At 35.0% G+C, this 23,817-nt stretch overlaps 1 protein-coding gene across 1 annotated transcript in view; it reads right to left on the bottom strand.

Moving 5' to 3' along the window:
- The window catches only part of LOC148941036 (C2 domain-containing protein 5), a 290,635-nt gene that overhangs the window by 185,119 nt on the left and 81,699 nt on the right, over nucleotides 1-23,817 (bottom strand). Inside the window, exons 10-12 of the mRNA XM_089105147.1 lie at nucleotides 19,635-19,770; nucleotides 17,137-17,241; nucleotides 4,912-5,121 (exon numbers count right to left, since the gene is read on the bottom strand). Coding sequence (XP_088961273.1) covers nucleotides 4,912-5,121; nucleotides 17,137-17,241; nucleotides 19,635-19,770 — 451 coding nt within the window. The remainder of the gene's footprint in view (nucleotides 1-4,911; nucleotides 5,122-17,136; nucleotides 17,242-19,634; nucleotides 19,771-23,817) is intronic.

The following is a 23,817-nucleotide window of genomic DNA, read 5'->3' as shown; positions in this document are numbered from 1 at the left end:
GGAAGCACTCTGATTCAGGAAGTCTTGTCCTTTTGGATAACGCAATGAAGCGTTGGAATAGCAAAGCTGGATCCAGTCGCTTGCAATCTCCTCCAGCTGTTTGCTTTGTTGTTATCTGGACTGCCTGTTCCTTTCTTCGGAAGACAAAATCCTTCGCCACTTTTCCAGTCATAGCATCAAGGATTTTTAGCCCGACAGCCTTCGCACAGTTAACGTTTGCAGATTCATATGCAGTCAAACTGGTAGCAATGCTTCTAAGCTGGGTATCCCCTCCGAATGGTGAGCCATTTTCAAAGTACGTGACCATCGCCTGCGTATCCTTGAAGTCTCGTTCTTGTCTGGGGCCTGCGTTCTCCTTGTGCTGCTCGCTTGTCCCATAGAGAATTTGCGTCAGATATTCCATTAGGAGGTTAACAGCAGAGCAGGTTGGGCGTGCTAAAACCCACAGCGACCTCTGGGTTTCGGTCATGCCCGTACCCCTAGTCAGTCCGCCTGCTGTTTTCAACAAGCGCATAAACTCTTGTTCAATAACTAGATCCGTCGACAAGCCAGCCCAATAGCGATCAGATCGTCTTACGACGTGCATTCCTTGTTGGAATGAACTATGAACAGTAGGATGGGTTTCTTCAAGCTTCACCATCTTCTGAAGGTATATTCGACACGATTTGGCATAGTTGTTGTGACCACAGGCCGCAAGAAAAGGTAGCATTTCAGACACAGACTTTAGGTGTAAGTCCCAAAGCCCCATCCGCTCAGCTTTGATGAAAGATCGAAGTATCCCAACCATATTCATAAGCTGAAACCACAGCTTTGAAGTTCTGTGCTGAGACAGATCAAGTATCTTCTGGTCGACGAAACCTTTGATCCGCTTGAGTGCAGGATTTTCTTCAACCTCCGTCATTGGTGCCTCTCCATTCATTAGCTTGCTGTATAGTGTTTTAAGGTCTGCAACTTCTTTGGTGCCTAACTTTGTTTCAGGTTCTGAACAGGGATCATCGTCAAATAACTCGGAGAGCAGCACGGCATGTAGAGCACTATCAACTAGCAAGAGACCTCGAACAGCTCGTAAAATAGCCTTTCCACTTAGGAGATGGGGAACAGTGTTTGGGGCATATGCAAGTTCCAGGACTCCGCGGAGACCGGATCCTTCCATTGTGTATCCTATGCATCCAATAAAGCTCATGGTTGTGTGAAACCCACCGAGTTTCAGAACTACTGCTGAGAGCTCACTTCCTGGTTCAGAAGCCTCAACCATTTTCACAGCTTTCCATCACAATGGCTGATCGAAGGTCACGACTGGGGCGAATCCATGGCGCTTAGCTTGGTCTGCGATGAACATCAAGGTAGAGTACACACAGGTGTCATCACTGGCAGACAGATCAATCATCGGGAGAAATATTACAGACGCTTTCCCCGGATTGTTTCCAACCATGACAGTCTGATTTGTCCAATTCCATCCCGGTCTTGGAGTCTTCAGATACCACGACGAAAGCCAGAGAGTATCGAGACTAGCACTGGGATCCAGTGCAGTGAAGTCAGGAATACGAACGTATCTGATTTTTGAAAGAACACTGTCGTCACATCTGACATGAAGCACACGGATTTTAGGAAAATTAACATTTATTACAAAAGGAAGTAAAATAATTAAGGGGCCCAAAGAAATGAATCTGGGAGGGACATTTATCTGACAAAACTAGGACCAAGGGTTCCAACAACGAAAATCTTAGAATGTACGGAACTTTCCAAAAATATAGTATTCAGTCGATAGGGCGACGTTATTCCTGACTTCATTCGCCCCAAAGGACGAAAAAAGGGAAATATGGCCACGAAATACGAATTTCTTGTTTGGTGATGAATGTGAAACACTAACGGTGGGACATAACTTGAATCTGATGTGATATTCAAATTCAGCACACAAAACTAGTTCAGAAACATGTCTCCCATGAAGTAAATGCTAAGCTCTAGGATAACGGAATATTTCCGCTAAAAACAACAAAAAACAAACGGAAAACGCTAAAAAACACTTATTTTGCACCCCGCTGGGTTTCTCAACTTTTGATATGTTGTACTGGTTTTTTTTCTCTACAAGATGGTGTAAAAAACATTTCTGTTGCAATTTGTTTGCGGTCGAGTCCTATTTGACGCTAGATTGACTGTACTATTAGTTTATATTTTATAGCTTTCTCCACTTTCTTTACATTCCTTTTGTTTTCATATGATCGTACAATACGGCTAAACTAACCATAAACTATGCTAACTTTAATGGTTCAAATAACCTCACTACGTTCAAATTCAATTATTTATTTATTCAAATAAAAATAAAACACAATACCAAAATTAATCGAGATCCTGGAAGCGAACTTGTTAAGGACCATAACAACAAAAAATTGGAAATGAAGAAGAGAGAAAAAATGAAGAAGAGAAAAAAAGAGAAAATAAGGGTAGTTAAAGCAAATTGATTAAAATTTTAGAGATTGAATTATATTATCAAGTTTAGAAACATTGTTATACAGCGTGCGAAAACTTGTGGATAGCTCGACACTGGAGTCTATTATATTCCATTGAAGAATAGATTTATAAATGGGAGATCGCTGGACGGAGCTAGAGACGCATTTGGGGACAATGAAGGAACAGTTGGATGAACGGAGATAGAGGCCTTCAGAATTATTACAATTAAAATGAGATAATTATTGGGGAGGAAGATTTTTATGGTGAGCGGAATATGCAAGGGATAGATTTAATTTTTTGATGATTTGTTCGAAAGGGATAATACCAAAATCGAAGTACCAGTCCTGGGTGAGATATAGTCGGGGCAGCCGAAACAGCTTTGACGGCACGGTTTTGGGCAGATTTTAATTTGTTGGTAACTGAAGGATAAGTGTTGCCCAAAACAGATCCGCAGTATGAGATGTATGGGTAAACAAAAGAGTAATAAAGGGTGTCAAGGATATCAGGAGAAAAAATTATTCACACGATTAATCATACTTGCCTGTCGCAAAATTATGGCTCTGATGTAGGAAACATGTGTTGCAAATGATAGGGAGAGGTCAATGTGGACACCAAGAAACTTGGTAACTTCGACCTGCGGGAGGAGCTTGGTGGAAGATTTGAGGCCAAGTGCTTGCTGAGCTTCATTTTTTTTGTAAGGGCTTCGAAATAATACAACCTCACTTTTCTTGCTGTTAGCGGTCATACAGTTTTAGTAGAGGTGACGACGGATGGTAAATTAGGGCCGGTGATTAAAAAATTGCTATCGTCAGCAAAAAGTACTGGGTGCGCTGATGGACCCAGGTCCGTGACCAAATCATTAATATAAAGTAGAAAAAGTATTGAACCAAGAACAGAGCCCTGCGGGACGCCACTCCAGACAGGTAGGGGATGCGAAGTCACCCCGCCCAGACTCACACCCTGTACTCTACGAAAGAGATAAGAGCCGAACCATGAGAACGAAATCCACAAATCCCGCAGCTGTGGAGTTTACTTAATAAAACAATGTGATCAACCAAGTTCAAGAACTTAGAAAAATCCCAAAACAAGCCCAATACTGTGTTTTTAAGGGCAAGTTGGGAACGTATAAACTGTGTGGCGTCGATTAGTGCATGAGCAGTTGAAAATTTGGAACGGAAGCCATACTGATGAGGACAAATCAACGAATCTGAAGGATAAATCCAAAATAAAAAGGGAGAAAGACGTCGGAAGATAATTCTCTCAATTTCGTTAAACTTAACCTCATCACGTGGGAAATCACCCGTAAAACGCTAGCAAACTATGGCTAAAATAACCATAAGCTGTGCTAACGTTAATGGTTAAAATAACCTCACTACCCGTGCTTTCACCCATGAAACAATAGTACACTATGGATAAAATAACCCTAAGCTATGCTGACTTTAATGGTCAAAAATAACCTCACAACGTTACAATTAACTTCATTACCCGTTCATTTACCCGTGAAACGCTAGTACACTATGGCTAAAATGACCATGAGCTATGCTATCTTTAATGCTTCAAAACAACCACACTACGTCAAACTTACATTGAGTGTGAAATCACCCGTGAAACGCTAGCAAACTATGGCTAAAATAGCCACAAGCTGCGCTAACGTTAAAATAACCTTATTACGCATGATTTCACCCATGAAACACTTGTACATTATGGCTAAAATAATAATAAACTATGCTAACGTTAATGGTTTTAAATAACCTCACTACGTTAAAACTAACCTCATTACGTATGTAATTCACCCATGAAATGCTAGTACACTGCGGCTAAAGTAACCATAAGGTATGCTAACGTTAATGGTTTAAAATAACCTCACTGCGTTAAAACTAACCTCATTACCTATGTAATTCACCCATGAAATGCTAGTACACTGCGGCTAAAGTAACCATAAGGTATGCTAACGTTAATGGTTTAAAATAACCTCACTGCGTTAAAACTAACCTCATTACCTATGTAATTCACCCATGAAATGCTAGTACACTGCGGCTAAAGTAACCATAAGGTATGCTAACGTTAATGGTTTAAAATAATTTTTTTATTGTAACTATAAATTATTCAAATAATTTGTATATTGAAAGTAAAGCAAGGAGTTAAACTTAAATATATTAAGGTCATTGGAAGCCTGATGTATTGGATACCTGAAAAAGTAGGCTTGAAGCGAATTAGCAGTCAAAACATTAAGCTTAAAAAATAAAATAAACTTAAATAAAATAAAAGCAGCATCAGAATAGTAATAAACAAATATAAGCACGACAATTCTTAGTGAATATCTAATCAATGTTAAAATATGGATCAGGTTAGATTAATAATGTTAAAATTAATAAACAAGCTTAGTTATGTAAAATTTTACAATGGTATGGAAGATTGGTATAGAAAGTATGGAAGATTCTTGTAAATGAAGGATTTACTTACTTTGACAGTAGAATCTTCAATTCCATAAAATTCTCTGCTTTCTATAAGATATTCCATCAGCTTTTTAGAAAGTTGGGCCACTTTTAGTTGATCTTCTTTGCTCCCAGTGCCAGATAATGTTGGTGGTCTACCAGGTGGCAAAGATGAAAGGTAAAGAGCTGTTCCCGTGGCCACACCAATTATTTGTTTATCCCCTATACTGACAGCCACCTACAAGATAATAAATAGACAAATCATATTCAAGACTGGACTAACACAATCCAAGACACATCGTCTACTAAGTTTAGGGAGCACATCAGATAAACTCAAATCCAAACTGGCCCATTCATATATTGAGTGCTTTAGCAGGATATAGAGGCTGCTGACACCAGTATAGCGTACGACAATTTGTTTTTGTTTTTTCCTTTTTTATATACAGCTTGACACTTCTACGTGAGAGAAACCAGAGTTCTATGAAAAATGTTATTTGAACCAAAGAATTATTGCTTTTTGTCCAAATAATAATTTTTTGAGGTCATACTATAAGTTGCTCAAGACATAAAACCTTGTTTCTTGGGTAATAAATATGATGATAAGGTCAACAACTACCAAGTTTACCGAAAAAAGAAGTTGTTATTTTAACGGCCGAACCTCTAAGCTTTTAACGAAACTCTTGCGACTTTTACGAACTACGAGCTTGCTGCTAACACTAAATAAGAAGAAGAAGGAGGCCAAGCTACGAACGTTGCTTGATGAAGAAGAAGAAGGCCTAGTTACGAACGTTGGAAAATTCCGAGGTTGATTTCCTATCTCTCTGGATGCTGTCAATGATGTTCTTCAGTGGATATTTTCTGTACTGACAAGGTATTTAAATGTAAAAAGTCTTATAAAAAATTTTTTATTTGCAATAAATGTATTTATAATTAAGAAGATCATATCGGAGTGAATGGGTTATCCAAAATATTGACACAATATATATGGTTCTCATAACTTGTTTCCAGAGTCTTGCAATTTTTCCTGTTCTTATTAATAAGCTATCGTATGGCACCACTATGACAGCTACACTGTGCACAGACCGAGCAAACTAGGGACACAGCCGAGTCTGAGTGAGGCTAAATTTTTTTTTTTGGGGGGGGGGGGTGGCTACTACCTTTCGTAACTGTGGAAACCTTTGGCCTTACTGTTGTTGTTTTAAAATCTCTTTACTTACTTTCCCTAATTTTCAAAACACTTAAAATACCCCAGAAAAGGCAGTTCGTATTACTATGACATATGTCTGGTGTTTCTGAGAATCACGATGTCTTCTTAAAACACTAATCAAAAATCCAAAGCCAAACTGGTCAGTCATGAAAAGCTGCTCAATTAATTTTGTGTGTTCACGAGAGTAACTGTGAATATAAATACTCGATGGTAAGTCACTGTAGTGTTATTTATATATAAATATTGGTTTGTTTCTTCTTTTTTTTTTAGTTTTAGATTTTTTCTAAAATCTAATTTTCAAAACACTTAAAATACCCCAGAAAAGGCAGTTCATATTACTATGACATTTGTCTGGTGTTTCTGAGAATCACGATGGCTTCTTAAAACACTAATAAAAAATCCAAAGCCAAACTGGTCGGTCATGAAAAGCTGCTCAATTAATTTTGTGTGTTCACGAGAGTAACTGTGAATATAAATACTCGATGGTAAGTCACTGTAGTGTTATTTATATATAAATATTGGTTTGTTTCTTCTTTTTTTTTAGTTTTAGATTTTTTCTAAAATCTAATTTTCAAAACACTTAAAATACCCCAGAAAAGGCAGTTCGTATTACTATGACATTTGTCTGGTGTTTCTGAGAATCACGATGTCTTCTTAAAACACTAATAAAAAATCCAAAGCCAAACTGGTCAGTCATGAAAAGCTGCTCAATTAATTTTGTGTGTTCACGAGAGTAACTGTGAATATAAATACTCGATGGTAAGTCACTGTAGTGTTATTTATATATAAATCTTGGTTTGTTTCTTCTTTTTTTTTAGTTTTATATTTTTTCTAAAATCTAATTTTCAAAACACTTAAAATACCCCAGAAAAGGCAGTTCGTATTACTATGACATTTGTCTGGTGTTTCTGAGAATCACGATGGCTTCTTAAAACACTAATAAAAAATCCAAAGCCAAACTGGTCGGTCATGAAAAGTTGCTCAATTAATTTTGTGTGTTCACGAGAGTAACTGTGAATATAAATACTCGATGGTAAGTCACTGTAGTGTTATTTATATATAAATATTGGTTTGTTTCTTCTTTTTTTTTTAGTTTTAGATTTTTTCTAAAATCTAATTTTCAAAACACTTAAAATACCCCAGAAAAGGCAGTTCGTATTACTATGACATTTGTCTGGTGTTTCTGAGAATCACGATGTCTTCTTAAAACACTAATAAAAAATCCAAAGCCAAACTGGTCAGTCATGAAAAGCTGCTCAATTAATTTTGTGTGTTCACGAGAGTAACTGTGAATATAAATACTCGATGGTAAGTCACTGTAGTGTTATTTATATATAAATATTGGTTTGTTTCTTCTTTTTTTTTTAGTTTTAGATTTTTTCTAAAATCTAATTTTCAAAACACTTAAAATACCCCAGAAAAGGCAGTTCGTATTACTATGACATTTGTCTGGTGTTTCTGAGAATCACGATGTCTTCTTAAAACACTAATAAAAAATCCAAAGCCAAACTGGTCAGTCATGAAAAGCTGCTCAATTAATTTTGTGTGTTCACGAGAGTAACTGTGAATATAAATACTCGATGGTAAGTCACTGTAGTGTTATTTATATATAAATATTGGTTTGTTTCTTCTTTTTTTTTTAGTTTTATATTTTTTCTAAAATCTAATTTTCAAAACAATTAAAATACCCCAGAAAAGGCAGTTCGTATTACTATGACATTTGTCTGGTGTTTCTGAGAATCACGATGGCTTCTTAAAACACTAATAAAAAATCCAAAGCCAAACTGGTCAGTCATGAAAAGCTGCTCAATTAATTTTGTGTGTTCACGAGAGTAACTGAATATAAATACTCGATGGTAAGTCACTGTAGTGTTATTTATATATAAATATTGGTTTGTTTCTTCTTTTTTTTTTAGTTTTAGATTTTTTATAAAATCTAATTTTCAAAACACTTAAAATACCCCAGAAAAGGCAGTTCGTATTACTATGACATTTGTCTGGTGTTTCTGAGAATCACGATGTCTTCTTAAAACACTAATAAAAAATCCAAAGCCAAACTGGTCAGTCATGAAAAGCTGCTCAATTAATTTTGTGTGTTCACGAGAGTAACTGTGAATATAAATACTCGATGGTAAGTCACTGTAGTGTTATTTATATATAAATATTGGTTTGTTTCTTCTCTTTTTTTTAGTTTTAGATTTTTTCTAAAATCTAATTTTCAAAACACTTAAAATACCCCAGAAAAGGCAGTTCGTATTACTATGACATTTGTCTGGTGTTTCTGAGAATCACGATGGCTTCTTAAAACACTAATAAAAAATCCAAAGCCAAACTGGTCAGTCATAAAAAGCTGCTCAATTAATTTTGTGTGTTCACGAGAGTAACTGTGAATATAAATACTCGATGGTAAGTCACTGTAGTGTTATTTATATATAAATATTTGTTTGTTTCTTATTTTTTTTTTAGTTTTAGATTTTTTCTAAAATCTAATTTTCAAAACACTTAAATTACCCCAGAAAAGGCAGTTCGTATTACTATGACATTTGTCTGGTGTTTCTGAGAATCACGATGTCTTCTTAAAACACTAATAAAAAATCCAAACCCAAACTGGTCAGTCATGAAAAGCTGCTCAATTAATTTTGTGTGTTCACGAGAGTAACTGTGAATATAAATACTCGATGGTAAGTCACTGTAGTGTTATTTATATATAAATATTGGTTTGTTTCTTCTTTTTTTTTTAGTTTTAGATTTTTTCTAAAATCTAATTTTCAAAACACTTAAAATACCCCAGAAAAGGCAGTTCGTATTACTATGACATTTGTCTGGTATTTCTGAGAATCACGATGTCTTCTTAAAACACTAATAAAAAATCCAAAGCCAAACTGGTCAGTCATGAAAAGCTGCTCAATTAATTTTGTGTGTTCACGAGAGTAACTGTGAATATAAATACTCGATGGTAAGTCACTGTAGTGTTATTTATATATAAATATTGTTTTGTTTCTTCTTTTTTTTTTAGTTTTAGATTTTTTCTAAAATCTAATTTTCAAAACACTTAAAATACCCCAGAAAAGGCAGTTCGTATTACTATGACATTTGTCTGGTGTTTCTGAGAATCACGACGGCTTCTTAAAACACTAATAAAAAATCCAAAGCCAAACTGGTCAGTCATGAAAAGCTGCTCAATTAATTTTGTGTGTTCACGAGAGTAACTGTGAATATAAATACTCGATGGTAAGTCACTGTAGTGTTATTTATATATAAATATTGGTTTGTTTCTTCTTTTTTTTTTAGTTTTAGATTTTTTCTAAAATCTAATTTTCAAAACACTTAAAATACCCCATAAAAGGCAGTTCGTATTACTATGACAGTTGTCTGGTGTTTCTGAGAATCACGATGGCTTCTTAAAACACTAATAAAAAATCCAAAGCCAAACTGGTCAGTCATGAAAAGCTGCTCAATTAATTTTGTGTGTTCACGAGAGTAACTGTGAATATAAATACTCGATGGTAAGTCACTGTAGTGTTATTTATATATAAATATTGGTTTGTTTCTTCTTTTTTTTTTGTTTTAGATTTTTTATAAAATCTAATTTTCAAAACACTTAAAATACCCCAGAAAAGGCAGTTCGTATTACTATGACATTTGTCTGGTGTTTCTGAGAATCACGATGGCTTCTTAAAACACTAATAAAAAATCCAAAGCCAAACTGGTCAGTCATGAAAAGCTGCTCAATTAATTTTTGTGTGTTCACGAGAGTAACTGTGAATATAAATACTCGATGGTAAGTCACTGTAGTGTTATTTATATATAAATATTGGTTTGTTTCTTCTTTTTTTTTTAGTTTTAGATTTTTTCATTTTAATTTTGTATTTTATACAATTATTTTGGATTTTATCTTTACTCTTTTAATTAAGTTCTCTTATATTTAGCGCATTACGCCAAGTTTTATACAGGCAAAACATCCGTCGTTTATTTGATATTTTCCTTTCCATCTACTGGTCTTTGACCTGATATTTTGTTCTTCATTTTGAGATGTTTCTCTCTTTGTTTAGTATAAATCCTGGATATTATTTTTATTTAATTTTTGTATATATATTTTTAGGGGTGATGAAGAGATGATTTACATTGATGGAATTGTGAACTGTCGCAACTGTTATTACTGGGGAGATAAAAATCCTTGCTTAAGCTTCGAAAGTTTTCAAGACCATCCCAAGTTTCAGTGTAGTCTGAAACGATTTCAGGTAGGATCCTGGGGTCTTTCATTTTTTGTGATATCATAAATTCCAAAAAATGCCCGATTATGCTGAAAAAACGATATATGAACAGTCGTCAATATCTTAAAGAATAATAAAACTTTTCGCAAGATCGATCAACTCTACACTATGTTGTTTATGAGTGGCTTTATGAACATTTTCCTAGAATATTGTTTGATTACTACAACCACTACCACTAAGAACTCACCGCAGCACCAAGCCGCCTGAGACCCAAACAGCAACGTATGCTCCACCTCCATCCCAATCTATTTAAAGCCTCTTTACAGTCTCCCAGGAAGTTCCCATTTCCCTTAAATCTTTCTTTGCAATATCCTCTAAGCTTAACCGCGGACGATCTGCTCGCCGTTTAGCCCTTGAGGGTTGGGCAAATTGATTAGTCACCATAAAGTCCTGATCTAATATCGTGCAACTGTTTGCAAAACCTTATTTTAGGGATGTTCTTTTTACATTCATTTTTTTTATATTGACGCATAAATAGGCTATATTATAATATTTTTGGCATAGGGAGTGACTTTTCAATCACACTATTAACTTGTTTTGACTATTTTATTTAACATTTCAGCTTAAATTCTTGACACCTTCAAAAAAACATAGAAATGACACTGACATTATTTTCTCCCCTACATACAAAAATGAAAGTGGAATAATGGAAAGGAATAAGAATATAATGAGCATGTCTAAAAAATTTAATTTAAAAAACTTCTGCATGATTCACACTCGTTCATTAGAGGTAGAGGCAAATTGTCTCTCCACGTTCTAAACGTCTTTTTCAGCACTTTCTTTCAGAAGACGGCACAATATCAATCAGGACCACCATATTTTGAGATCCCAAAATGATATATTGTCATCAAACTAGTCCCCCATCACTATACTGCTATTATCTAATGCTAAAGACAAGTATACAGTCATTAAAGTGACACTTTCAAGTCATTTTAAATGAAAAGATGTATTCTTTGTAGAATTTTACTATGTACAGAAAGTAAAATTCGCCACTGTTTGGCAACGTTGCCTTTGAAACTGGGAAGTTTTACAGTAAATTATTCCATGATTCAAAACTGAGTGGATTTTATATAGTGGCAACTAGTGCACTTTTCCTTTGATTTAATTATCAAATTATTCCACGATTCAAAATTGAATGAATTTTATTTAGTGGCAACTAGTGCACTTTTCTTTTGAATTAATTATCAAATTATTCCATGATTCAAAACTGAATGGATTTTATATAGTGGCAACTAGTGCACTTTTCTTTTGATTTAATTATCAAATTATTCCATGATTCAAAACTTAATCGATTTTATATAGTGGCAACTAGTGCACTTTTCCTTTGATTTAATTGTCAAATTATTCTATGATTCAAAACTGAATGGATTTTATATAGTGGCAACTAGTGCACTTTTCTTTTGATTTAATTATCAAATTATTCCATGATTCAAAACTGAATGGATTTTATATAGTGGCAACTAGTGCACTTTTCCTTTGATTTAATTGTCAAATTATTCTATGATTCAAAACTGAATGGATTTTATATAGTGGCAACTAGTGCACTTTTCTTTTGATTTAATTATCAAATTATTCCATGATTCAAAACTTAATCGATTTTATATAGTGGCAACTAGTGCACTTTTCCTTTGATTTAATTGTCAAATTATTCTATGATTCAAAACTGAATGGATTTTATATAGTGGCAACTAGTGCACTTTTCTTTTGATTTAATTATCAAATTATTACATGATTCAAAACTGAATGGATTTTATATAGTGGCAACTAGTGCACTTTTCCTTTGATTTAATTTTAAAATTATTCTATGATTCAAAACTGAATGGATTTTATATAGTGGCAACTAGTGCACTTTTCTTTTGATTTAATTATCAAATTATTCCATGATTCAAAACTGAATGGATTTTATATAGTGGCAACTAGTGCACTTTTCTTTTGATTTAATTCTCAAATTATTCGATGATTCAAAACTTAATGGATTTTATATAGTGGCAACTAGTGCACTTTTCCTTTGATTTAATTATCAAATTATTCCATGATTCAAAACTGAATGGATTTTATATAGTGGCAACTAGTGCACTTTTCTTTTGAATTAATTATCAAATTATTCCATGATTCAAAACTGAATGGATTTTATATAGTGGCAACTAGTGCACTTTTCTTTTGATTTAATTATCAAATTATTCCATGATTCAAAACTTAATGGATTTTATATAGTGGCAACTAGTGCACTTTTCCTTTGATTTAATTGTCAAATTATTCTATGATTCAAAACTGAATGGATTTTATATAGTGGCAACTAGTGCACTTTTCTTTTGATTTAATTATCAAATTATTCCATGATTCAAAACTTAATGGATTTTATATAGTGGCAACTAGTGCACTTTTTCTTTGATTTAATTGTCAAATTATTCTATGATTCAAAACTGAATGGATTTTATATAGTGGCAACTAGTGCACTTTTCTTTTGATTGGATTATCAAATTATTCCATGATTCAAAACTGTGGCAACTAGTGGCAACTAGTGCACTTTTCATTTGATTTAATTATCAAATTATTACATGATTCAAAACTTAATTGATTTTATATAGTGGCAACTAGTGCACTTTTCCTTTGATTTAATTTTCAAATTATTCTATGATTCAAAACTGAATGGATTTTATATAGTGGCAACTAGTGCACTTTTCTTTTGATTTAATTATCAAATTATTCCATGATTCAAAACTTAATGGATTTTATATAGTGGCAACTAGTGCACTTTTCCTTTGATTTAATTGTCAAATTATTCTATGATTCAAAACTGAATGGATTTTATATATTGGCAACTAGTGCACTTTTCTTTTGATTTAATTATCAAATTATTCCATAATTCAAAACTTAATGGATTTTATATAGTGGCAACTAGTGCAATTTCCCTTTCATTTAATTATCAAATTATTCCATGATTCAAAACTGAATGAATTTTATATAGTGGCAACTAGTGCACTTTTCCTTTGATTTAATTATCAAATTATTCCATAATTCAAAACTCAATGGATTTTATATAGTGGCAACTAGTGCACTTTTCCTTTGATTTAATTGTCAAATTATTCTATGATTCAAAACTGAATGGATTTTATATAGTGGCAACTAGTGCACTTTTCTTTTGATTTAATTATCAAATTATTCCATGATTCAAAACTTAATGGATTTTATATAGTGGCAACTAGTGCACTTTTCCTTTGATTTAATTCTCAAATTATTCTATGATTCAAAACTGAATGGATTTTATATATTGGCAACTAGTGCACTTTTCTTTTGATTTAATTATCAAATTATTCCATAATTCAAAACTTAATGGATTTTATATAGTGGCAACTAGTGCAATTTCCCTTTCATTTAATTATCAAATTATTCCATGATTCAAAACTGAATGGATTTTATATAGTGGCAACTAGTGCACTTTCCCTTTGATTTAGTTATCAAATTATTCCATGATTCAAAACTGAATTAATTTTATATAGTGGCAAATAGTTAACTTTTCCTTTGATTTCATTATTAAATTATTCCATGATTCAAAACTGAATGGATTTTATATAGTGGCAACTAGTGCACTTTTCCTTTGATTTAATCATCAAATTATTCCATGATTCAAAACTGAATGGATTTTATGTAGTGGCAACTAGTGCAATTTTCCTTTGATTTAATTATCAAATTATTCCATGATCCAAACTGAATGGATTTTATATAGTGGTAACTAGTGCACTTTTCCTTTGATTTAATTATCAAATTATTCCATGATTCAAAACTGAATGGATTTTATGTAGTGGCAACTAGTGCAATTTTCCTTTGATTTAATTATCAAATTATTCCATGATCCAAACTGAATGGATTTTATATAGTGGCAACTAGTGCACCTTTCCTTTGATTTAATTATCAAATTATTCCATGATTCGAAACTGAATGGATTTTATATAGTGGCAACTAGTGCCCTTTTCCATTGATCTAATTATCAAATTATTCCATGATTCAAAACTGAATGGATTTTATATATTGGCAACTAGGGCACTTTTGCTTTGATCTAATTATCAAATTATTCCATTTTTCAAAACTGAATGGATTTTATATAGTGGCAACTAGTGCACTTTTTCTTTGATTTAATTATCAAATTATTCCATGATTCAAAACTGAATGGATTTTATATAGTGGCAACTAGTGCACTTTTCTTTTGATTTATCGAAAATTGTCACTCTGCGGAACACAATCTAGGGAAACAATGTGTAAAAGCTCGAAAGGGCACTGTTCCCCAGCAATTCAATCTCCAAGCATGGATTTCCGAATCAAATTCAAAATATTACCACATTTTGAAATCTTTATAACAAAATTTATCCTTAGCGTAAACAATAAGTTGAAAGCTTTACTTAATGGTTGTAGTCTTCTGTAACTAATCCTGATTTTGCCAAAGTATCCTAATTTCCTCTTTATTCTTCTCTTTCGTTCTGTTATAGGTCAATGAGCTTGGCCTACAAGGTATTGGACATTTAAACCATACAAGAAAAAATTCTCCACGCACAAACAAAGCCAGCCATCCCCCTCCTCCCAGAAAAAATTACAGCTTAGATGGCTGAGAATGACGTAAAAAATTTGTAAACCTTACACCAATATGCTTTCAGCCATTCAGGGAGTTGTAATAGAAAATTATAAAACCTAAAGTCCATCGGGAACTATTCCCAAATTAGAGGCCCATCACGTCTAATAATAAATCTTGATCCAGTTGGGGCGACCATTAGTCAACGAATCTACTGAGGACTTCAAGTTTTATAATCATTGAAAATATCCGTTGAAATCTGCCAAAACCTGTCAAAAATTGTTATAGCCATATTCTGGCCTTATTCACCATCGCTATATTAACCATATAGCCATATTCACCAAGAAATAAGGTGAAAGCGTAAACTGATAATATTTCCACAAGAGACAGTAATTATTGCAAAAACCTAGTAGAAGGTCGTGATAAGAAAAAGAAAGGAAAAGAGAGTAGGTCAGGAAAGCCCGAACTCCACTCTTTCAACTTGTTACTGTTTGGGGAAATAAAAATCTTAGAGAAATAAAACATTTTTTGTGCATTACGTGGAAAAATATGATTACCTTTTCTAATAACTTCAACATTTGTTGCTAATTTACGGCAAACATCCGATTATTATCCATATGCTTTGATCATTTATAAGTCATAATCATATCTATGTTTTCAAAGGGATAAGAAATTTAAACCAAAATATTTCATAAAACAGTCAAAATAAATTAAAAGTGGGATTGAAAAGTCACTCCCTAATTTATAAATATTTTAATATATTTATAAATGAGTATATTAAAAAAAAAGAATTTTAAAAGAACATCCGTAAAATAAGGTTTTGCAACGTTGTTCTTTTAGCCAGCATAAAAAAAAGTTGCAAGATATGAAATCAGGGCTTTATGGCAGCAATTCAACTGGACATCAATCAAACCATCTTTTAGGAAAATGTTTATTAAGCCACGCATGAACAACAATGCAAAAATGTAGTATAACGATTTTGCAAAGAAAAAAAAACAAAGTTTTAATATTCTCCAAGATGATGACGATTATTCGGATTTCGTTTTCCGGTAGTGTGAGACATGTTTTAGCATTGATGCTATCAGGGCCAGATTTAAAGCCTTGACGCTACCAGGCACAAGCGTTTTTGCCGTTCCTTTTTTGGGAAATTTTCGGCGAAATCCTCAAAAATTCGGAGATAGTGGAAGCACTAAACAAAACACAACTGATGAGCTAAAAGTAATGGAAGAGAGAAGTGATACCGAAATCTCTGTTGCCATTCCTGGGAGATATCTGATAGTTTATAAGTGGCCACGGAATTCCTGTGTCGTTTTAAAATCTTTTTTTTTTTGTGAATAGGTAGCACCACGGTGGAGTGCACCTGGCACTTTGATGATAAATCAGATCAATTCAGTTTTTGTTCAGAAAAATATCACTCAGTCATAATTTATTGCACCCCCTGGCACTGCGCGCCCCTATGCCCAGACCTGGTAGGCCTATTGGTAGGTCCAGGCCTGGATGCTATCACAAAACAATAAAAGATCCCATGATTCTACCTGAAATCGTTTCAGGCTATACCGATATCTTAGGTATTCTTGAAAACTTTCTGAAGCAAAACAAGGATCTTCATCTCCCCAGTAACGACAGTAATGACAGTTCACAAACCCATCGATGCGAACTATCGCTCCAAAAATAGAAAAAACAACTGTCCAGTGTTCTGTTCTACTGTTCTACCAAACTTCAATATGATTCTACCAAACTTCAGACGAATGTAACAATTAATGTTAAAAAGTGGCCGGCAGGTTAGCACCCTCCCTTATCTCTCAGACCAAAAGGTTTCCCCAAAAGTACATAAAAAAAAATGTCGGTTTGACCTTGCATATTTTTTTTTCTGTGACGTTACATAGCCTCAATCATAGGGAAAAAACATAAAATAAATTACAAAAAAAAGCCATATCAACATTAAGCAAGGAAAGAAAATAATACAAAAAGGCAAAAAAAAGCTAAGTGATTCCATCATGCACATAAAAAAAACTGTGTCGTGCCTAACAATTAAAAAAACACAACAAACAGAAAAGCCACAAAAAAAAGATAAAAACGGTAATCAAACACTAAAAATAACTCTGCCTTGGTGAAATACACTATATTCAAACACCAATACTGAATAAAATGAATAACAAAAAACGGAATTAAAGAAAATTACAAAATAGAAACCGAAAAAATACTTGCATTTAGCCCGAAGATCGCATTCATGCCTCTGACACGAAGTTTTGCAAGAAGTTGGCGATGCAGCTCGTATTCAAGGAAAGGCAAGGCATCGGAAACTTCTTTTGCCTGAAAAGAGGAATAAATGTATCATTTAGGTGAAGAACATCGTCAAATGTAAGTCTGCACGTTCTGCAGATGAGGGATGACAGGTTGCCAGAGATTGTCCTTGTTGGCCAACCGTCTACAAATGAAAAGCAGGTCATCCCCGAATGGGGTGGGAGGATGTCGCAAGGAAAGATTTAAGAGAAATAGAAACTTCTCGGGAGGATGTAAAGAGGAAATCTTTGAATAGATTGGGAAGAAGGAAGAAGGTACGTAGCTGTGTTGGGCTCAGGCGGCTTGGTGCTACAGTGAGTTGTTAGTAGCAGTAGTAGTGGATCTTTAAGCTAAAATTTTTTTGTAGAATTTGCCATTACGGTATAAAAAAAAAAGTCGAATGCACATGACAACTATGGATAAGTTATTAAAATTCACGGTGCCGGGGTCGAAAAGAGAAATCACCAGCGCCATCTCGCACTTAACGATGCTTAAAATCTTTTTTAGATAAATTTTTTTATTAAATTAATATTTCTAAATTTGTGTCTTCTATTGTGTCTCTTAAGACAAATTTCAATAGTAATTCAAGAGAAAATTCAGTACAAATTCATACAGAAGTGGAAAGAGACAGCGAGTTGCAAATCCTCTTAAACAGCCTTTAAATTAAAAAGTTGTTCGGGACAAAACAGAGTAAAAACAAATGATGCTCTGAAAACCCCCAATCAGGAAACTACAGAATCTACTTACAGAGGGAGGATATATAGAGGGGCCATTCACTACATAGAAGGAACCAATAGAAACCGGCCATGATTAAGAGACACAAAAGTAAGTCCCTTGTGGACTAACTTCAGTGTGCGCTGTTAAAATAAAGAACATGTTTGTGACGCTACGCGTCGACTGCACGCTGTAGTCTCTGCAGGTTTTGACTATTCTAACACCCCCCCCCCCAAAATATATATATATATATATATATATATATATATATATATATATATATATATATATATATATATATATATATATATATATATATATATATATATATATATATATATATATATATATAATTCCAAGCATAGATTTTTTTGGATATCATGTACCAAGAAACTAAAATAGAGGAGGAAGAAAAGAAGAAGAAAAAAAGCGATATTTCTTCTTCTTCTTCTTCTTCTGCACTTGTTTTCAGCAAGACGATATAAGTCTTCTAACAATTAGTTCCCCCTTAATAAAACTAAAATTCTAGGTATAATTTCTAGACGACATTATTTTTTGCTTTCTTGGAAAGTATTTAAGTTACATGGATGGAACTTTCAGGAATGGATCTACAGCCAAAATTATGGTCTTTAGAGGGAATTTCAAGTGCACATCTCTATTCTATCTCTTTTAAGACTTGGAAGATTGCGTAGATCTAAATTACAAGACTGTACAGAAGTAGCCTTGTTTTGTACAGTATTTCTACCTCAACGTTGGCAAAAGAAAATTCCTTAATTTTGGTTTGAGTTAGTTGACTCCAAAGATACAATTCGACTCCTTTCTTCGCAATATCAAATAAAATTTACCTGTTCACCATATTTCTGGTCATTTTCTATGTCTTAGGCTTAGAAGAATGAACAGATTTTTCTTTAATTTGGTTTGAGTCCGAGAATATGACTGGTTACCGTATTTCTGGTCATTCTCTGTGTCTTCTTCAGTTGTATTTAAAACTTCATGTATTCGTTGTTGAGATCGGGACAATATTGTAATTTATTACAAAAATGTATTTCCTTTTTTTGCATTTACTACTTATTTTTGTATTTACTACTTTTTTGAGTCTGTTTTTATTTGACTCGAGGTTTAGAAACACAATTCCACTGATTTGAATAGGATTTTCTGCCCGTTCAAACTTCAAACTGACGAGATATTTTTTTTTACAAAACTTTTAAAATCTTATAGGTTAGAATTTAGCAAAGTTAATATGCTGGACCAACTTCATTTTGGCCGTATTTGACCTATCCATCTATTTCTGGAAAGTGTTTATTTTGTAAAGTGTTTTTTTTTCAGGCTCATCGAGCATTCGATGCGCCTGAAAAATCGAGTGTTCGATCAAGCTCACCCTTTGGAGAAAAAGAACTTCCTATGACACAACTCAGGCTCTGGATCTAGTAGTGCACGTTCTGCAGCAAAGATTGTCCTTGTTGGCCAACCGGCTACAAACGAAAGCAGGTCGTCCCCAAATGGGGATACTCTGCAGAACGTGTAGAGTGTTTGATGCGCCTGAAAAATCAAGTGTTCGATCAAGCTCACCCTTTGGAGAAGGAAGGATTCGAGGTATATACTTCATAAGACCTTCCCATGACATAACTCATACTCTGGATCCAGACCATTTATGTTTCAATCCATTTGTCAATTTTCATACTATTTTTTGAAAAGATGAAATATCTTACTTGTGAATCACCGCCACCTCTATATTCTCTCTTCGATCTACAGACTCTGGCCTGAATAAGAGAACCTTTGCCCTCCACACTTACACCTTTTGGAACTTCAATTGTAGCCAATAATACATCAGGGACCTTGTACTTCCTGAAAAGAAGACAAATATAGTGAATTTACACTTCATGTATACATTTCTACTGTCAGCGTAACACAACCATTTTATGACACTTTTCTTTTTTAGAAAATTACTACAGTGCATAATAGCTCCAAATAAAATTACATATAGCAATCACTATAATTGCGCATAGGCCCAATCATCAGGCTATGACGATCAAAGAATTTTACCATGGGTTTTACCATAGCAAAAGAAGTGCCTGCATACTGCGGGCAGGTGGGATTTGCCCTTTATTTTACTTAAGTATTTTTACTTTCAGCCGAAACCAGATGATAAGTTGATTTACCCAGCAACTAAGGATTTTGGAAGTACTTCTGGCGACTAATTTGAATTATCGTCAGCTGCTCATGTGGCGATCTTTACCAAGTCTCTGTCTCTTCTCGGACCATGTCTTCAGAAGCTTAAACATCATTCCAAATGTAGTATTAGCCACCTAGCCCACAAGTGCTTTCCCTTTTTCAAGTGTTAATGCTACCCCATGTACTTTGTTTTGCTTGCTTTGCTACCCCATGTGGTTTGCTACCCCATGCTACCCCATGTGGTTTCCTTTGCTTGCTTATTGTGTGTTTTATATCATAAGTGATTGGGTCACAATAAAATATTGAAATCAACTTCTACATGGTGTTAGAAGTAAAAATCTAAAAATGTCCGACAGCCTTCAATCAATTGGGATGCACACAATTCGGACAGTGAGTGAACAAAATTCGAAGAGCATGCTACACTTATGTTCCATGGTCCTTTAGCAGGGAGGACTGAAAGAGTGCAATGTGTTTATCTCCATATCTGGGTTGAAGATAGAGGACGTGAATATTCAAAACATTTTATATGCCAGTTGCTGAAGTGGATAAAATAGCAGTATATATTAAAAAGTTTAAAGATTATGCTGCACCAAAACACAACCAATTTTCTCATGGTATGTGTTTCAGAAAAGAGAACAACTGGAAACAGAAAGTGTAGACAAATTCATTACTGAACTTAAGACCCTTGTCAAAACTTGAGGCTGCACTTAGGAGAGTGAAATGATTTGGGACAAGATTGTCTGTGGTGCGAAGAATACAAAAATCCGTGAGAGATTGTTAGCAGAAGGTGATCAACTAACGCTTCAAAGGGCCATCACAATCTGCCGAACATATGAAACGACCCAAACACAACTAAAAATATTTGAAGAGAAACAAGAAATAAAACAAGAAAATGACTCTGTATCAAGAAACTGGAAAAAGCCGGTAGTCAAAAATCCAGAGTGCTATTTTTGTACTGGGCAATTTAATAAACATCATGTCTGTCCTGCACAAGGGAAGTTTTGCGCAAAATATAAAAAAGTCAACCATTTTGCCAGGGTTTGCAAAATCAAAACAGTGAATGCTGCTGAAGATCAGCATAGTGCGTATGAACCAGGTGGAGAACGCCCATCTAGCTCTACTTCAAATGAAGAATCAAACTTATATCTCTATGCAGTAAAGTGGGATAACAGCAAGGATGAAGCCTATGCAACCATAACTATTAATGGACAGATAAAGGTAGATTTTAAGGTTGATACTGGTGCCCAAATAATCCCGAAGCATTGCCTGGATATGCTATCCCATAAGGCAGTATTACAGACAAACAGACATAGACTCACAAGCTACTGTGGTTCCCAGATAACTTTACTTGGAGCTTGTGAACTACAGTGCAGCTACCAACAAGGATAAATTCAACTCCAGACATTCTATGTAGTGGCATCCAGAATCACTCCTTTTATTGGGCTGAAATCAAGCAAAGAAATTTGGTGAAACTCATCCTCAATGTTGAAATGCAGAAGCAGCAAGATCATCCAACAAGTACACAACGTGGTCATAATGACGTTTCTGAAGGTAATGGAAATGTTGCAGGAGAGTGTGAAATACATTTGAAAGAAGATGCCACCCCTACAGTGCACCCTGCAAGAAAGGTGCTCCTATCAATGAGAGACAAGCTCAAGGGCGAGCTTGCCCACCTTGAAGAGCTAGAAATAATTAAGAAAGTCAGCCAACCAGCTGAGTGGGTTAATGCTATGGTCATGGTCGAAAAGAAAGATGGAAGTGTATGGCTGTGCATCGACCCAGTTGATCTAAACAAAGCAATTAAACGACCCTTCTATCCGATCCCTATCTTTGATGATGCTATTAGTAACCTGGATGGAGCTACTTACTTCACTAAGCTAGTTGCACCTTCAGGCTACTGGATACTTAAACTGTCTGAGAAGGCTTCATACCTGACAAAATTTAGCATAGTCTATGGCAGATATCACTGGAAAACGTATCCTTTTGGATTGATAGCAGCACAAGGCGAGTTCCAGCAAAGAATAGAACATGCATTTGAGGGCCTCCAAGGGCTCTGCATTCTAGTTGATGATCTCCTAATATATGGAAGAACTCAAAAAGAACATGACGACAGGCTTGAAGAAGTCCTGAAGCGAGCCAGAAAAGTTGGTATAAAACTCAACAAAAGCAAGTTTCAGTTTAGTCTGGAAAAGTTCGCTATTTTGGTCATGTGATCAGCAAAGATGGCATCAAGCCAGACTCCGAGAAGCTCCGAGCCATTAATGATATGTCCGAACCTAAAACTAAGGAAGAGCTGCAAGCACTACTTGGAATGTTAAATTTTCTTTCCAGGTACGTTTCTGACCTATCATCAAAAAGCAAACCCTTCAGAGACTTGCTAAAACAAAAGTCTTTTGCTCTACAAGAGCGGCATCCTGAATGCATCATGGACGTCAAGCATTTAATTTCATCCAGATTAGCATTTTCTTTTATCACAACTGCAGGACCATTCAATAAAAATTGGACGCCTCAAAACACGGCCTTGGAGCAGAGATATCAGCAAATGACAACATACTTGGTTATGCATCCAGAGCATTGAACGGAGAAAGATTACTCACAGCTTGATATGCAATCGTTTACGGATGTAAACATTTCATCTATGGCAGAAACATAATGTGAAAACAGACCATCGTCCATTAGAACCCATACTCTCGAAGCCACTCCACAATGCGCCAGCCAGGATACACAGACTCATGATTCAAATTCAGCCATATGATCTCTCGGTTGGCTACTCTCCCGGCACTGACATCCTTGTAGCTGATGCTTTGTCTCGTCTCTACCTGCCCGACATCAAGGAGGAGTTGCATACAGATATTTAAGTCTTCGTACACGCCCTAAGAAAGCGTCTGCCTGTCAGCGACTCTAAAATCCGAGAAATCAAGGAAAAGACAAAATCAGACCCGAAGCTCGTCCACCAAGGAACTACCTCAAGGAAGGTTGGACAACCTCTCGAAATCTCAGACCGTTCATTGGACAATCCTGTTGATATCAGACCGTTCTGGAACATTCAACACGAACTAGCAGCTGTTGATGGACCTGGGGTCCATCAACAGCTGTTGATGGATCCTGTTCAAGGGGCCTAGAATCATCATTCCATCATGTCTCCGAAAGAACACTTTGGCACAGCGCCATGAAGGCCATTTAGGCATGGAGAAAACAAAATAGGGACCTCGTATGATGGTGTGTTGGCCTGGCCTTGATCTCAATATTGAAAATTATATTCAAAAATGTGAAAACTGTGCAAAGTTTGCTCCCAACAACACAAAAGAACCCCTGACCAATGCCAGCATTCCCATCCTACCTTGACAACATACAGCAATTGACTTGTTTAAGTGGAACAAGCAACAATACCTGATCACTACCAACTATAACAGCCGCTATTCTGAAATAGATGAGCTACCATGCACGACTTCAGGGAAAATTATTCAGAAGCTAAAGGCCCAATTTGCCCGTGATGGCACACCACAGATGACATCAGACAACGGGCCCCAGCTATCATCACGTGAAATGGAAGTTTTCACAGAATCATGGGGAATAGAGCACAAGACGTCAAGACCCATGTACCCGAGGTCAAACGGGCTTATAGAAAGCAGTCTTAAAATGCAAGAGAATTCTTTCGGAATCCCTTGAGAGTGGAAGTGATCCTTACATTGGTATTCTAGAGTACCGGAACACACCAGT

The sequence above is a fragment of the Artemia sp. Qi Xiang Cuo genome, chromosome 19 (assembly GCF_049724085.1).
Source record: "Artemia sp. Qi Xiang Cuo chromosome 19, ASM4972408v1, whole genome shotgun sequence".
Lineage (NCBI taxonomy): Eukaryota > Metazoa > Arthropoda > Branchiopoda > Anostraca > Artemiidae > Artemia > Artemia sp. Qi Xiang Cuo.
This window is presented reverse-complemented; position numbering and strand designations above follow the sequence as displayed.